The sequence below is a fragment of the Cetorhinus maximus genome, chromosome 4 (genome assembly GCF_964194155.1).
Source record: "Cetorhinus maximus chromosome 4, sCetMax3.hap1.1, whole genome shotgun sequence".
NCBI lineage: Eukaryota > Metazoa > Chordata > Chondrichthyes > Lamniformes > Cetorhinidae > Cetorhinus > Cetorhinus maximus.
In genome coordinates, this window is record NC_135882.1 from 126,023,946 (window position 1) to 126,042,174 (window position 18,229).

Below are 18,229 nucleotides of genomic sequence, written 5' to 3' on the forward strand. Positions count from 1 at the left end.
GATGTAAAGAGACATATGACCTGAGGCTAGAGCCAGTTGTTGTAGACTGGGCAGAAACCTGTGTAGAAGCATGCATGGAGTTAGCTCATAGATTGTGCTAAACCCTGTATATAGGTACAGAGTTCTATGTTATCAATAAACACTTGATGTTCTGCAAAGCAAGACTCAGAACCTCTTTGTGAGACCTATTGAACATACATCATGCTCCAACGCTGCCTTTTCACTTATGAGATTTGAGTTTGCATAAAGTCCACCATCATGGAATGAAAATCTTTTTTTTCTGCCAACCATTTTTCAATCAAGCTTATAGTGGATGTAACAGAAAAGCAACAGTCTGTGATTCAGCACCAAATGGCAGTCCCACTCGGAGAGGCAGGAGGATTGGAAAAGCAGAAATTGAAAATAATACGATGGCGGATACTTTTCTGAAGTTGGAGTGGCTGAGACACTTGTGAAGTGATTCATTTTGGTAGGAAGAATGCGGAGAGACAATATAAAATAAAGATCCAATTCTAAATGGGGTGCAGCAGTAGAAGGACCTGGGTGTATAAGTACCTAAATTGTTGAACAGGTTAAACTTGTGTACAACACATGTACAACCTTAAGTAGAATATTGTGTCCAGATCCAGTTCTGGATGCCACACATTAGGAAAGATGTGAAGGCATTAAAGAGGGTGCAGAAAATATTCAGGACAGTGGTTCCTGAGATAAGGAACTTCAGTTACATAGATTGGAGAAGTTGGGACTGTTCTTCTTGGAGAAGGAAAGGTTGAGGAGATTTGATAGAGGTATTCAAAATAATGGATCTGGATGGAGTTGATAGGGAAAAACTGTTCCCATTGGTGGAAGGATTGAGGGCAAAGATTTAAGGTAATTGGGGAAATAAGAAGCAATGGTGACATGAAATGCTTTCACACAGCAAGTAACTCCTTTATTCAAAAAAGGAGAGAGACAGAAAGCAGGAAACTACAGGCCAGTTAGCTTAACATCTGTTATAGGCCAAATATTAGAAGCTATTATTAAAGACGTTATAGCAGGACACTTGGAAAAATTCAGGGTAATCAGGCAGCATCAACGTGGTTTTGTGAAAAGAAAATCGTGTTTAACCAATTTATTGGAGATCTTTGAAAACATGTCCTGTGGATAAAGAGGAACCGGTAGACGTACTGTACTTAGATTTCTAGAAGGCATTTGATAAGGCGCCACATCAAAGGTTATTGCAGAATCTCAGAATCTTTACAGTGCAGAAGGAGGCCGTTTATCCCATCGAGTCTGCACTGGCTCTCTAAAAGAGCATTCTACCTAATCCCGCTCCCCTGCCTTATGAAATAGAAATCCAATTCCCTTTTGAATACCTCAATTGAACTTGCCTCCACCACCCTCTCAGGAAGTTTGTTCAAGACTCCAGCCACACTCTGGGTGGAAAGTTTTTTCCCTTCATCACTTTTACTCCTTTTGCCAATTATTTTGAATCTATGCCTTCTAGTTCTTGATGCTCCCTTGAGTGGGAACATTTTCTCACTATTTACCCCGTCCATACACCTCAGGATTTTGAATACTTCTATTAAGTCTCCTCTCGGCCTTCTTTTCTCCAAGGAGAACAGTCCAACCTCTCCAATCTATCCTCATAGCTACAGTTCTTCATCCCTGGAATCATTCTTGTGAATTTCCTCTGTACTCTCTCCAATTCCTTCACAGCCTTCCTCAATATGGTGCCCAGAACTGGATGCAGCACTCCAGATGAAGCCCAACTAGTGTCTTATACAAGTTCAACGTGACCTCCTTACTCTTGTATTCAATGCCCCTATTAATAAAGCCTAAGATACTATATGCTTTATTAACTGCTCTCTCAACATGCCCTGCCATCTTCAATGACTTATGTATATATACACTGAAGTCCCTTTGTTTAGGCACCCCCTTTAGAGTTTCTCCCTTTATTTTATACTGTATCTCCATATTCTTCCTGTCAAAATGAATCACTTCATATTTCTCTGCATTGAACTTGATCTGCCACTTGTCTGCCCAATCCAAAATGTCTATGTCCTTTTGAAGTTCAAGACTATCCTCATCTCAGTTGATAATGTTTCCAATTTTTGTATCATCTGCAAATTTTGAAATCATGCCCTGAACACCACAATCTAGATCATTAATAATATAGCAGGAAGAGCAAGGCTCCCAACATTGACCCCTGGGGAAACTCCAGTACAGACCTTCCTCCAAGCTGAAAAACATCCATTAACTGCTAATCTTTGTTTCCTGACACTCAGCCAATTTCTTATCCAAGTGCCTATTCTCTTCTTTATTCCATGAGCTAGAACTTTGCTCTCAATTCTGCTGTGTGGCATGGTTTCAAATGCCGTTTGAAAATCCATATACACCACATCAACAGCATTGCCCTTATCAACCCTCTGTTACCTCCTCAAAAAAACCCCATTTTAGTTAAACATGGTTTTCCCTTAATGAATCCATGTTTGCTTTCCTTAATTATCCTGCACTCGTCTAAGTGACTATTGATTTTGCCCTGAACTATGGTTTCCAGAAGTTTCCGTGCCTCTGAAGTCAAACTGACTGGTCTGTAGTTATCAGCTTTATTCTTGCACCCCTTTTTGAACAAGGGTGTAACATTTGCAATATTACATTAGTGCCTCTGCAATTTTCACCCTCACTTCCCTCGGATGCATCTCATCCGGTCCTGGTCCCTATCGATTTTAAGTAAAGATAGCCTTTCTAAAACCCCCTCCTTCTCAATTGTAAATTTTTCTAGTGTACCAGTTGCTTCCTCTCTCACCTCGGCCTGGGTAGTATTTTTTTCCTTTCTAAAGACAGATGCAAAGTACTCATTTAATACCTCCACTATTTCTCCTACATCCATGTGTAAGTCCCCTTTTTTATCCCTAATCAGCTCTACTCCTCCTTTTACTGCCGTTTTATTATTTACATGCTTAAAGACCACCTTGGGATTCCCTTTTATATTAGCTGCCAGTCTTCTTTCATGCTCTCTCTCTCCTTGCTTTTCTTAATAGTTTTTTCACTTCCCCACTGGTTGTTCTAAAGTCAGTCTGATCTCCATTGTATTTTCTACCTGACATCTGTCATATGCGCACTTCTTCCTTTTCATCTTCACCTCTCTCATCATCCAGGGCGCTCTGGGTTTATTTGTCCCACCTTTCCCTTCAAGGGAATATACCTTGACATTGCCTGCAATACTTTTTTTTTGAAGGTAGCCCATTGTTCAGCCACATTCTTTTGTACCAACATTTGATTCCGACTCACATGACTCAGATGCATTCTCATCCCATCGAAGTTGGCTTTCCCCTAGTTAATTATCCCTGCTCTGGATTGATCCCTGCCCTTTTCCATGATTAACCTGAACCTTATGATACAATGGTCAGTATCCTCTAGAGGCTCTCCCACTGGTATTTGATCCACTTGGGCCAACTCATTACCTAGGACCAGGTGTAACAGTGCCTTCCCTCTCGTTGGACCGGAAACATTCGGCTGTAGAAAATTATCTTGAATACATTGCAGGAACTCTTGCTCCTCTTGTCCCTTTGATCTATTCCTATCCCTGTCGATATTTGGATAAAGTCCCCCATTATAATTATTCTATAATTCTTGCACCTCTCTGAAATTTCTTTGCAGGTTTGTTTCTCTACATCCTTTCCACTAGTTGGTGACCTATACACTACACCGATCAATGTTATTGCACCTTTTTCATTCCTTACTTCTAGCCAGAGAGATTCCGTCCTTGACCCCTCTGGAACATCCTCTTTCTCTAGTACTGTAATGCCATCTTTAATCAATACTGCCACTCGCCACTACCCCCTGCCCTCCCCCCACCCCTTTTCTTCCTTCCCTGTCTCTCCAAAACACCTTGTACCCAGGAATATTTAGCGCCCAGTCCTGCTTGTCTTTGAATCAGGTCTCTGTTATAGCAATAATATAATTGTTCCATTTGTCAACCTGTGCCTATAGTTCACCAGTCTTATTAACCACACTCCGTACACTCACATACATGCACATTAACCCTGATTTAGGCTTTTTTACTTTCCCCCTTACTCTGACCCATTCTAATGACTCACTATTGCCTACTCTAATTCTATCAAATGCTCCAAGTACTCTATTTACCTTGATATTATTCCTGATATATCCTCATCAGTTAGCATTTCTCCTCTTCTCCTGGCAGTTTTTCTCCTCGCCACTCTGAATTTTCCCTCAAGTTCCCATCCCTCTGCCAATTTAGTTTAAACCCTCCCCAACAGCACTAGCAACCTCCCACGAGGACATTAGTCCCAATCCTGTTAAGGTGTAACCCATCCTTCTCATACAGGTCCCGGCTGCCCCAGAACTGGTATTTGGGCAGGGCAAACAAAGCAAGGGAATACTCAATAAATGGGAAGTTATTGAGAGGGGTTGAAGAAGTGAGAGACCTTGGAGTGCATGTCCACAGGTCCTTGAAGGTAGCAGGACAGGTGGGCAAGGTGGTCAAGAAAGCATATGAAATGCTTTCCTTTATTGGGCGAGGTATTGAATACAAAAGCAGGGATGTAATGATGGAACTGTATAAAATGCTGATTAGGCCTCAGCTGGAATTTTGTGTACAGTTCTGATCACCACATTACAGGAAGGACATAATTGCTTTGGAGAGAGTGCAGAGGAGATTTACAAGCGTGTTGCCAGGGCTTGAAAATTGCAGCTATGAGGAGAGATTGAATAGGCTAGGGTTGTTTTCCTTAGAACAGAGGAGGATAAGGGGTGACCTAATTGAGGTGTACAAAATTTGAGAGGCCAAGATACGGTTGACAGGAAAGACTTGTTTCCCTGAGCTGAGGGGTCAATTACCAGGGGGCATAGATTTAATGTGATTGGTAGAAGGGGACATGAAGAAAAACTTTTTCACCCAGAGGATGGTGGGCATCTGGAATTCACCGCCTTAAATTGGTGGTTGAGGCCGAAAGTCTCAACTCATTTAAAAGATACCTGGATCTGCATCTGAAGTGCTGTAACCTGCAAGGCTATGGACCAGATGCTGGAAAGTGGGATTAAAATGAGTGGCTAGTGTTTTTTTCTCTTTTTGGCCAGCGCAGACATTATGGGCTGAATGGCCTCTTTCTGCACCGTAATTTTTCTATGAACCAACTGCTTTCATGTGATTGACTGATAACTGCCACTCCAAACTAGCCTAACTAACTTGAAGGTTAATACTATGTCAGATCCTGATTCTTAATCTATAGATAAAACCTGCAAAGGACTTGCCAGAACTTACCACGTAAACCCAATTCGCTACTCACTCAGTCTCCATCTCATTTCTATGTAGTTGCCTGTCTCCTTATTGATCCCCTACTGCAAAATATAAAAGCTCATGGTGTAGGAGGTAACATATTGGCATGGATAGAAGATTGGCTAGCTAACAGGAAACAGAGAGTAGGCATAAACTGGTCTTTTTCTGCTTGGCAGGACGTAACAAGTGGTGTGCCACAGGGATCAGTGTGGGGTCTTAACTTTTCACAATTTATATAAATGACTTGGATGAAGGGACTGAAGGTATGTTTGTTAAATTTGCTGATGACACAAAGGTAGGTATGATAGTAAGATGTGGAGAGAACATTAGGAGGCTACAAAGGGATATAGATAGGTTAAGTGAGTGGGCAAAGACCTGGCAAATGGAGTATAATGTGGGGAAGTGTGAAATTGTCCATTTTGGCAGGAAGAATTAAAATGAAGCATATCTAAATGGTGAGAATTGCAGAGCTCTGAGATGTAGAAGGATCCAGGGGCCCTAGTGCATGAATCACAAAGGCTAGTATGCAGGTACAGCAAGTAATTAGGAAAGCTAATAGAATGTAATCATTTATTGCAAGGGGAATTGAATACAAAAGTTGGGAGTTTATGCTTCAGTTACACAGGGTACTGGTGAGACCACATCTCACTGTAGAGTATTAGTCTCCTTATTTAAGGAAGGATGTAAATGTGTTGGAAGCATTTCAGAGAAGATTTACTAAAATACCTGGAATTGGCGGGCTGTATTATGCGTAAAAATTGGACAGGCTGGACTTGTATCTGCTGGAGTTTAGAAGGGTAAGAGGTGACTTGATTGAAACATATAAATCCTGAGGGGTCTTGACAGGGTTGATGGGGAGAGGATATTTCCTCTTGTGGGAGAATCTAGTACTAGGGGCCACTGTTTAAAAAGAAGGGGTCATCCAATTAGGACAGAGATGAGAATTTTTTTCTGAGAACAGTGAGTCTTTGGAACTCTCTTCCTCAAAAGGCCGTGGAAGTAGAGTCTTTGAATATTCTTAAGGCAGAGCTGGATAGATTCTTGATAAGCAAGGGAGTGAAATGTTATCGGGGGTAGGCAGGAATGCAGAGTTGAGGCTGCAATCAGATCAGCCTGGATTTTATTGAGTGATGAAGCAGGCTCGAAGAGCCAAGTGGTTTACTTCTGCTCCTAATTTGTATGTATGTATGGATATTTGTATGTAAGTGGTTAGGATCTGGAATGCACTTCCTAGAGTGTGGTGAAGGTAGGTTCAATCAGGCATTCAAGAGGGAATTAGATTATCTGAAAAGGAAGGGTGTGCAGGGCGACGTGGAGAAAGTGTGGGAGTGGCATTAGGTGAATTACTCCTTTGGCGAGCCAGTAAAGACATAAAGGGCTGAATGGCCTCCTGTGTTGTAACCATTTTGTTGTTCCGTGACTTTGGGCCAATATTTGGAGAACATTGTCCACCAGCATACCTATGCATATCCTCCTAACCTAGAGGAGCTAGGTGCAAAAAAAAGTTTATGTTCCATTCTTAACCCGGATACTATTGACTTGGAGGACCTTCTAAAAAGATTTGTTACTGAATAACTTGATATTTTATCTTTGAAGAAAATAATGCCAAGAATTGAAATAGTCATAATTTACATGCTTATATCCAGAAATGATTTAAATAAATAAATAGATTAAAGATACAGCCATGGAATTTACTGCACATGAACAGCAGATTTGGCCCAACTAATTTATGCGGTCTTTATCCTTCACTTGATCCTCTTCCCACCTCTCTTCATCTAACCTTTTCTCCTACACATGTTTATCTAGCTTCCCATTAAAAGCATCTATGCTAATTGTTTCAATTACTTCCTTTGGTAGTGAGTTCCACATTCTCTTGACTCTTTGATAAAAATAATTCTACAGAATTCCCTTTTGGAATTATTTGTGGGTATGTTATACTCACTGCCCCAAATTTTGATCTGTTCTGACAAGTGAAGCTATCTTCCCTGTTGACCATATGACTCGTATTAAACATTTAGTCCCGTGTTCTCCTTATCTTGATTTATCTTTTCAGTACTCCTCCTACTGCTTTTTCCAGTTGTGGCTCTGTTGGTAGAACATTTGTCTCTGACTCAGGTTGTGAATTTTAAGTCCCACTGCAGAGACTTGAGCACAAAATCCAGACCATCACTCCAATACATTACTATGGGAGTACTGCACTTTTGAAGGTGCCAGCTTCCAGATGAGGCAATGAACCGAGACCCCATCTGCCCTCATGGGTAGACAGATGTAAAAGATTCCACGTGTAAGTTCACTATCTTGGAATTGCTCCATTCTAGAATAAGATGTAGGTTTTGGGGGGTGAGGGGTGTGGTAGGTGACGGATGCACATGTTGAGACAAAAATGAACTCTGAGCTGCGTGCATGTATCTGTGTGCTTGTATCATAAAGCCACTTTGCATCTCAGTGTAAGCCATGCTGATGTACTATATCAGTTTGATATGTTTAGGAAGACCAACATGGGTGTCATATGACTGCATATCAGGTGCACCTACAAAAAGCTGGCTCGCCATTGCCAGCTCTGGTCATTTGTATTATGAGTACTGCTGATGGCAGGGAAATATTGTATTTGTCATTAATTGCACTCCTGTAATGTATGAAAATGCCTATTAAAATTCTAGATTCACCTATCGATAGTGCAGTGAACCCTCAAAGTTGACCTAGCCAAGAGGACCCTGGGTGCACATCCATTTCCTTATGTGGTTGTCAGTGGGAATGGTCAGTTCAAATGCCAATTTGTTTTCATCTATATATAATTTTATTTACATACTAATTAAGCAAACCAATCAGATTACATCAAAGTTAGAAATCAAACATGTTACACTGAGGTAATGAGCTTTACATGTTGGCCGGAAAAGTGGTAAATGTTAAAATATGTTCAAAAGAAATACCTAGGTACAGAAAATGAACCATCAGTTCCACTAACTTTTCTTAAATGCATTTTTATTTGCTTTGCTGGGCTGACGGTGTAAATTTAAGAATGATTATTGGTCTCGAACAGACTCACCTTTGTTGACTTGTGGGCATGGTTAACTCAATCAAGTGAATATCTAGGATGTGTAACAGAAATTGAATGATTATTTTGTTGTGTTGCTGGAGATGCAGTGCCCAAACTAATGTGATTTTAGGGGTTAAAATAAAGAGATATAATGGCTGTCTACAATTCTACAATAGCTTCTTGAAAAAATAACATTCTGTGAATTACTTTCCTAGTCATTGAGCTTTTATCTGTGAAATTCCCTCAAAGTTGTCAAATACCTCTGATGACCACCATTTCATTTACCATTCTTAATAGTTTACAATTTACTATTTTGTTGTGTAGGTTGAAAGGCTAGAAGCTAAAGTTGTTGAACCTATGAAGAAGTATGGTTCAATTGCCAAGCTGAAAAAGGTAGGTTGTGCATGCACAGTGACCACTGTAGCAGGAACTGTCAGAGTTCATTTTAACATTATGGTTATGAAAGATGATTACATAAGAATGAAAGTATATTTTAAAGTTGATTTTTTGAATATAGAATACAAAAGTGCTTGTGTTAGAGGATAACAAGGTCTAATGACATTTTCTGTAAGCAATCGTGTTCAATTTCATTCTTTGTAAGTCCCTTCCTTGGAAACGATCTGTCTAACTTGTCGATTTAGTCATTTGAATGGATTAAACTAGATTCTTATCTGACTTCAAGGGCATTTTTTTTATTATTATTAATCAACAATGATAGATTGCTTTGTGGCTCCTTGACATGTCTCAAGAAATGTCCTTTCAATATAAAGTTTGATACTTTCAGAAACATGATTAAACAACTTCTACCCCATACTCTTTTCTATAAAATATGGATAAAATATAGTGGAATCCCTTTCATCGTATCTGTTGAAGGTCACTGCATCTCAGATCACAAATAAGAGGATTCAGCATTTGCTGAAGATTTGCAGAGAACTTTTGGCTATTTGAAGTGGATTCTTACACGATTCCACAAATAAAATGATTCAAAAATAGTGATGACTAGTACTGCCAGAGAATCATCTTCCATTTTTTTAATAAAGTAAAAACTCATTCAACATTTTTTTTTGCAATTACCATGGTAAATTTGCCTTAATATGCAATTACTAACATGTTGTCACTGTAATGCTGAGTCCTAATGCACCTCACATTTTGAAAATGGAATTTAGGAACTAAAATAGATACGCATCATTGAAATTCACTTCAGTTTGTACTGATTTTTAAAAGATATTTTCATTTCATTTAGCACAGGGGCTACAAATTACTTTGGTCCAATCTTCAGAACGTCTTTGATCTTTGGAGAACCGTCTGACCTTCATTGGACGGAACAACCAATCTTATTTTTAAAGGAAGTTTCTAAAATGGTTTTAAAAGAGGTAGCTGCAGGGATAGTGGATGCATTGGTTTTGATCTTTCAGAACTTCTTAGATCCTGAAACCATTCCCAAGGATTGGAAGGTAGCAAACATAATCCTGCTATTTTTGAAGGGAGGAAGAGAGAAAACAAGGAACTATAGGCCAATTAACCTAACTTCAGTAGTGGACAAAATACTAGAATCTATTATTAGGGAAGTGATAATAGGGCACTTAGAAAATCATAATGTGATTAAGCAGAGTCAACACAGAATCCTGAAAGGGAAAGAGTGTTTGATAAATCTGTTGTAGTTTTTTAAGGATGTAACTGAGATAGATAAGAGGAAACCAGTGTATGTAAATTTCAAAAAAAACTTTCAGCAAGGTGCTTCACAGGAGGTTATTATACAAAATTAGGACTCATGGGATTGGGGGTAACATATTGGCTCGGATTGAGGATTGGTTTGTGGACAGAAAACGGAACAAACTGGACATTTTCAGGTTGGTAGGATCATCGCTTTGGCTATATTGATGACTTGGATGAGGACACTGAGTGTAACATATCCAAGTTTTCTGATGATACAAAGGTGGAAAAGTATGCGGTGAGGAGGATGCTACAAAACTGCAGAGGGATATAAAGAGGTTGGATGATTGGGCAGACGTAATATAATGGGGCAAGATGTGAAGTTATCCATTTTGGTAGGAAAAGAGCAGAATATGTTTGAATGGTGAGAAACTAGGAAATGTTTGCATTCAGAGGGACCTGGGTACATGAATCACAGACAGCTAACATGCAGGTACCTCGAGCAAATGAAATGTATGTTAACTTTTGTTACAAAGGGATTGGAATATGAATAAAGTAGTCTTACTACAATTATATAGGACATTGTTGAGGTCACACCTGGAACACCACGTGCCGTTTTGGTCTCCTTACATAGGCCTATATTCCCTGGAGTTTAGAAGAATGAGAGATGATCTAATTGAAACATAAAAAATTCTTAGGGGGCTTGACAGGGTAGATGCTGAGAAAATGTTTCCCCTGGCTGGAGAATCTAGAACATGGGGTCACAATTTCAGAAAAAGGTGTCGACCCTTTAAGACTAAGATGAGAAATTTCTTCACTCAAAAGGGGTGTGAACCTTTGGAATTCTCTGTCCCACAGAGCTGTGGATGCTTAATTTTAGGTAATATTCAAGATAAAGATTGATAGATTTTTGGGTACTAAGGGAATTAAGAGATATGAGGCAAAAACAGAAAATGGTGGAAAAACTCAGCAGGTCTAGCAGCATCTGTGGAGAGAGAAACAGAGTTACCATTTCGAGTCCGTATGACCCTCCTTCAGAGCACTGAAGGGTCATACGGACTCGAAACGTTAACTGTGTTTTTCTCTCCACAGCTGCTACTAAATCTGAGTTTTTCCACCATTTTCTGTTTTTGTTTCAGATTTCCAGCATCCACAGTATTTTACTTTTATAAAAGAGAAATGGGGATCATGTGGGAAGGTGAAGCTGGGGTAAAAGACTAACCATAATCTTAGTGAATGGCAGAGCAGGTTTGAAGGGCCAAATGTTCTATGCCTACTGCTATTTTTTTTATGTTCTTGTTTTCTACAAGATTGATAAGCTGCTAGAAAATTATCAAAAGCTGACAGTCCCAGGATTGTTGTCTAATTTGAAATAGCTCTAACCATGACATTTATGTACAAGTATCTACTGAAAGTGAGCAAGATGTGTATTAGAATTTAAACTGAGTTTACTGTAATTTGAGCTGTAAGTATACTCAGCATTTCTTAATTTACATTAAAGGAAACCCAACATAAGTACAGGAAAGCCTAAAGAGCAATTGAAGGCACATGATTTATTCTTAGAGGGGTATACGCATTCAGGCAAAAGTGGTGATGCTTAAAGCTATACATTGCAAACATGTGGATTTTACAAATGCAAGTTATTTCTTTCCATCTAATGTTTTGAGTCCAGTATTTGCGCCTGCACTTTTGTCTTGCTAAAAATTAATGTGACTTTGCATATGGCCATTCAACTTCAGGCCTGTTCTGCCATTTAAGGAGATCATGGCCGTGGCTCCATATTTGTTAATACTCATAGCTTGAAAAAATTTATTAATCTAAGATTTAGAATTATTAATTGAGCTAACGTCTGTTTTTTGTGTGGTGAGAGTTCCACAATTCTACCACCCTTTACATGAGAATGTGTTTCCTAACGTCACTCGTGAATGGCATAGCTTTGATTTTAAGGTTGTGCCCTGTTGTCCTGGAGTTGCCCAGCAGAAAAAGTTTCTCTCTTTCAACCTGTCAATTCCTTTTAAAATCCTCAAGCTAATCCTTCTACAGTTCAGTGAATACAAATTTAGTTTGTGTAATCTCTTTTGTAACTTAACCTTTGATGAATCTGCACTTCACTCCTTCCAAGGCCAACATATCCTTAAAAAGGTGCAGTGCCCAGATCTGAACATAGTATTTCATATGTGATCTAAACAGAACTCTGTATAGGTGCAGCACAATTATATTCCTTTTGTGTTGTAGATCTCTAGTTATTAAGGCTAGCATTCCATTAACCTTTTGATTATTTATTGTACCTAATGACTACATTTTAGAAATCTCTTTACATTGACTCCTAAATCTCTTTGGACCTTCATTAATTTAGCTTTTCAACATTTAGAAGATGAAAGGACCTCTTCTTTTTTGACCTCACACTTCACCTGTAATGGGCATCCATTTGCCACAGTTTGCCCACTTTCTTAGAAATCAATGCTGCTTTGTAATTTTATGCTCCCATTTACACCACTAACTATACCACCAGTCTTTGTACCATTGGATGTATGGTTCCCAATTGTGTTATCTAAGTCATTAATAAATGTTGTGAATCTTTTTTTATTTGTTCATGAGATGAGTGTCACTAGCAAGGGCAGCATTTGTTGCCCACTCCTAATTGCCCTTCAGAAGGTGGTGGTGAGCAGCATTTCGAACCTCTGTCGTCCATGTGGCGTAAGTACACCCATAGTGTTGTTACGAAGGAAGTTCCAGTGTTTTGGTCTAGCAACAGCGAAAGAATGGCGATATAGATCCAAGTCAGGGTGGTGTGCGGCTTGGAGAAGAACCTGCAGGTGATGGTATTCCAATCCTTCGACTGCCTTTGTCGTTCTGTGCAGTGGAGGTTCAAGGTTTGGAAGATGGTGTCTACGGAGCCTTTGTGAGTCGCTGCAGCGCGCGCATCTTGTAGATGGTACATACTGCTGCTACTGCACACCAGCAGTGGAGGGAATGGATAGGGTGGTGATAAAAGGAAAACACTGTGCATATTGAAACAAAAACAGAAAATGCTGGAAAAACTCAGCAGGTCTGACAGCATCTGTGGAGAGAGAAACAGAGTTGACGCTTCGAGTCTGAATGCCTTCTTCAGAGCGGGGCTCTGCAGCAATGGCTATGGAGTCTGACAGCATCCCAGCTATAGTACTGAAGACTTGTGCCCCAGAGTTAGCTACATCCTTAGCTACAACAGCTACAACACTGGCACCTACCTGACACTGGAAAATTACCCAGATATGTCCTTTCCATAAAACGCAGGACAAATCCAATACAGCCAATTACCATCCCATCAGTCTACTTCAGTCAACAGCAAATTGATGGAAGGTGTCATTGACAATGTTATCAAGCAGCTTTTACTCAGCAGTAACCTGTTCACCAGTGTTTAATTTGAGTTCTGCTAGGATTACTCAGCTCCAGATCTCATTGGTTTAAACGTGGGCAAAAGAACTGAATTCAAGAGGTGAGTTGACAGTAACTGCCCATGACATCAGGAGTTCTAGTAAAAACGAAGTCATTGGAATTCGGGGAAAAATTCTCCACTGGCTGGAGGCATAGCTAGTTTAAAGGAAGATGGTTATGATTGTTGGAGGCCAATCACGTCAACCTCAGGATATCACTGTAGGAGTTCCTTGGAGTAGTGTCCTAGGCCCAACCATCTTCAACTGCTTCATGACTGACCATCCCACCATCATAAGGTCAGAAGTGGAATGGTTGCTGATGATTGCACAATATTCAATCTTATTCATAACTTTTGAGATACTGAAGTAGCCTCTGCTTGCATGCAGCAAGAACTGGGCAACATTCAGGCTTGGGCTGAAAAGTGGCATGTAACAATTGCATCACATAAGTGCCAGGCAATGACCACCTCCCCAAGAGGAAATTTAGACATCATCCCCTCCCCCACCACTTTGACATTCAATTACATTACCATCGCAGAACCCCCCACTATCATAATCATGGGGTTACAATTGACCAGAAAATTAACTGGATCAGCCATATAATGCGGCTGCAAGAATAGGTCAGAGATTGGGCATTCTCTGCTGAGTGGCTCATTTCCTGACTCCCCAAAGGCTTTCTACCATCTTCAAGGCACAAGTCACGAATGTGATGTAATACTCTCCGTTTGCCTGGATCAGTGCAGCTTCAAGAACACTCAAGAAACTCAGTATTATCCAGGACACAGCAGCCTGTTTGATCAGCACCTCCTCCAATATCGGTGCATCATGGCTGCACTGCGCATCTCGCCAAGGCTTCTTCAACAACATCTCTTAAACCCATGACCCCTGCCACACTGATGGGCATGGCACATGGGAACACTTACACCTGCAAGTGCACACCACGTTGACTTAGAAATATGTTACTGTTCCATCATTGTCGTTGGCTTAAAATCCTAGAAATGCCTACTTAACAATATTATGGGTGGAATTTAATGTCCTTCCCTGTGGTAAGTTTGGCAGAGGGCATTTAATCATGTGGGAGGGCGGTAGATGGGGACCGTGCCACCTTCACCTTGATTAAGTCTGTGGCGGGAAGGCCCATGGATGGTCTTCCTGCCCTGCTGCCAACTGGGGCCCTCAAGTGGGCAATTAATGTGTAATGTTATGTGTTTCTCCATTTCTGAACTCTTGTACACCCCCAGTGTTAATCGCTGCATCATTGGTGGCTGTGCTTTCCCCTGCCAAGGCGCTAAACTTTGGAATTCCCAACTTAAACCTCTCTGTGTCTCTACCTCTCTTTCCTCCTTCAAAAAACTCCTCAAAACCTACCTCTTTGACTAAGCTTTTGTCATCTTCCCCAGACTCTCCTCTATGGCTTGGTGTAAAATTTTATTTGATAACGTTCCTGGGACATTTTACTGTGTTAAAGGCACTATATCCGTGCATGTTGTCAGCAAACGCTGATGACCAAACACAAGTGGAAAATGCAGGTGGTTAAATGCTAAACTATCAAAGGGAGCAATTGATTTGAAAAACTTCAAAAATGGTTTATGTGGGCTGGTCAAATACTGCAGCAGCATTCTCATTTGAAATCTTGCAAATCGTCAGCTATTGAATCATGTTCACTTCATGGATCAATTTAACTTTAGCTTTGCATTATGATTTCATGGATTGTACGAATAATTTTAGTTTTCTATTTTCTCCTTGTTTAAGACTGAGGAATGAACAGCCTTGGCCTCAGTAGTTTTCATCCTTTGTACTACTTATGCTCATGTTAATTACATTTTTGCATTACTTGATTCTGCTGCTAGATGGAGCCCTGATATTAGATAGTTAACCATATCTTTCAACATTTTCAATATACTATTAGATGTGGGAACATTTGATCTGGCACGATTGCTTAGGTTTGAGCAAAAAACGTTATTAATGAATGTGACCATGTGATTGGAACCGCCCGGGTACTTAGCTTGCATATTATAAGACAATGATATCTGATGCCTACAATCCAATGTGGAAGCATGTTGAAAGGTGCGATCCTGCTAAACAAGTTCATATAAAGGACAAAAAAAATTATTTCTCATAATGTGACCCAGAAAGGCCCGAATAGTGCCTGTATCAAGTAGGCCTTTCAAGAGAGGGCTACTCCCTTCAAATTATGTATTTTACAATTAGAGCTATATATCTTAGCAGTTCTCAGCATCATTTTAGGCTTGTTCAACAAAGAAAATCAGGGAAGTTTCTTGGAACCTTCCTAACAACCACTGAAAACTCTACAGCATCTTTTATCAATATTTGTGTCCTTATTTGTGCTCAGCCATAAGTATTTTTATGACATCTTTCTAAATGCAGATTTGGAAAAAGATCGGAGGATGCATGCTAGACAGGTGCAAGTAGCAGCTTAGATGTTGTATCCCTCTCCCCTGTCCACCTTTGCCCCATCATTAACAACTTTGTCTTTAGCTGCATATACCTTACAATCTGGAATTTCCTTGCTAAAACTGATTCCCTTCCTTTAAGACCCTTCTTAAAGATTTGAACAAGCTTTTGGCTCAAATATCTCATTTGGCTCCGTGTCCAATTCCTTTGCATCTCCATGAAGTGCCTCTGGATGCTGTTCTCTGTTAAGGGTGCATATAAATGCAAGTTATTGTCAGATGTTTTTGTAATACAGGTGGCTGTTTGTACAGGCTGTTCACAGTCTGACCTCTGGGGCCAACAATGTGTAAAAGAAAAGAAAAAAATGAGAGTATTATCTTTGTTTAGAAACTGTAGGTATACAAAGCAACTTTAATTTTGAACCTGGTATTTACATGCAAGCAAATGGTTTGGTAGTAGATATAACTTCTCAAAATTCATATTTGTGTTACCTAATCTCCTGCTATGGTCAGCTTATTTAATATTTTAAAATCTTTTTCACAGGAAGACCTCAAGGTTGCTTCTGGTGCTATAAAACGTGAATCAAGGCAAATTGCCCATGTGGAGAGAATGCGTCAGAGGAATCCTTCTGACCGACAAATTGTTGTATCCTTAATTTACGTATTGTATGTATGTGTTCTGTACAGAGCACTGTCACACGATAGGTGATGAGCAGGATGTTTGTAGCCTGTTAGATATATTCAGGAACTTTTATTATTTGAGCCTTTAAAGCAAAATTTTATCTTTCCTCAGTAGATCCTGTGAGTGGCCTTTTCCTCTATGAACAGAGGTACATTTTGCTCTATCAGAATTATAAGATGTTGGTCTAGCAATAAAGTTGATTTTGAAAATTTCACATTAAACCTGTGTAGGATCTCATATTTGGTGTTCAATCCACTTCCTAAATCAAATTTTTTTTAAAATTTGAGGCTAAAGCTACTACAATATTTATTCATAGAATAGTTACAGCACAGAGCCCATCAAGTGCATGCCAGCTCTCTGCAAGAGCAATTTAACTAGTCTAACTTCTCTGCCCTTTCCATGTAGTCCTGCATTTTTTTTCTCTTCAGGGGCACTTCCAGATTCCTTTAGAAAACAATGACAGAATCAGTCTGCACCACCATCTCAGGCAGTGCATTCCAAATCTAACCACTTGCTGCATGAAAATGCTTTTCCTCGTGTCACCTTTTTTTTGCCAATCATCTTAAGTCTGTGTCGTCTGGTTCCCGACCCTTTTGCTAATGGGACCATTTGTCTCTATCTACTCTGTCTAGACACCTGATGATTTTGAACACCACTATCAAACCTGTCAACCTTTCCTTTAAGAACAACAAACCCAGCTTCTCCAACCTTTCCTTTAAGAACAACAAACCCAGCTTCTCCAACCTAACCACTTAACAGATGGCCCTCATCCTGGGAACCAATCTCATGAATCTTTCCTGCATTCTCTCTAAAGCTTTTAATCCTTCCAAAAGCATGTTGCCCATTGGACTGAGGAAAAAATACACCACCTAAGGCCTAACCAGTATTACGTAAAGGTTCTTCATAATTTCCTTTTGTAATCTTTGCCTCTATTTATAAAGCTCCTTGCCCAATTTCCTGTACAAATTTGCCTTCCAATCTTTTAATTCCAGGTCAATTAGGACAGGCCTGTTCTCAACCCAGTGACATTGGTCCTCCTCCAATTAAGTATTTTAAATTCACAGAAGCATCAGGATTAAGAGTAGGCAATATTTTGATACACACATTCATTATGTCACTAATGGCTTTAACCATTTTTGTCAATGAGAAGAGTAGCTTTTTGTGGTTTTAAAAGCCACTGTAGTTGCATTGATCTTATTCTTTGAAAACTGTCCTCTTCCAGGGCTTAGTGATGACTAAAGGCACATTTACACTGCAGCTACTAGATTGACATAGATCACTGCAGTTTGGATTTCAGCCATTTAAAACCCTGTTTACATTTGCTTAGCTTCTGCAGCTGTGTTTTCTTTTATTTATTTACAGGATGTGGGTGTCACTAGCCAGGCCAGCATTCATTGCCCATCCCTAATTGTCCATGAAAAGGTGGCGGTGAGTTGTCTTCTTGAACTGCTGCAGTTCCTGTGGTGTAGGCACACCCACGGTGCTGTTAAGGAGGGAGTTCCAGGATTTTGACCCAGCAACAGTGAAGGAACGGCGATATATTTCCAAGTCAGGATGGTGAGTGGCTTGGAAGGGAATTTCCAGGTGGTGATGTTCCCATGTGTCTACTGCCCTTGTCCTTCTAGAAGGTAGTGGTTGTGGGCTTGGAAGGTTGTTGATGGTGTGGGATTCAGCGATGGTAATGCCATTGAATGTCATGGGGCGATGGTTAGATTCTGTCTTGGTGATGGTCAATGCCTGGCATTG

At 40.0% G+C, this 18,229-nt stretch overlaps 2 protein-coding genes across 2 annotated transcripts in view; one reads left to right on the forward strand and one right to left on the reverse strand.

The window, feature by feature from the left end:
- LOC144679867 (RNA-binding protein 12-like) overlaps positions 1-18,229 on the reverse strand; it is a 215,431-nt gene that overhangs the window by 110,866 nt on the left and 86,336 nt on the right. The gene's annotated exons all lie outside the window — the stretch shown is intronic.
- The window catches only part of cibar1 (CBY1 interacting BAR domain containing 1), a 78,931-nt gene that overhangs the window by 8,744 nt on the left and 51,958 nt on the right, over positions 1-18,229 (forward strand). Inside the window, exons 3-4 of the mRNA XM_078540751.1 lie at positions 8,643-8,711; positions 16,346-16,447. Coding sequence (XP_078396877.1) covers positions 8,643-8,711; positions 16,346-16,447 — 171 coding nt within the window. The remainder of the gene's footprint in view (positions 1-8,642; positions 8,712-16,345; positions 16,448-18,229) is intronic.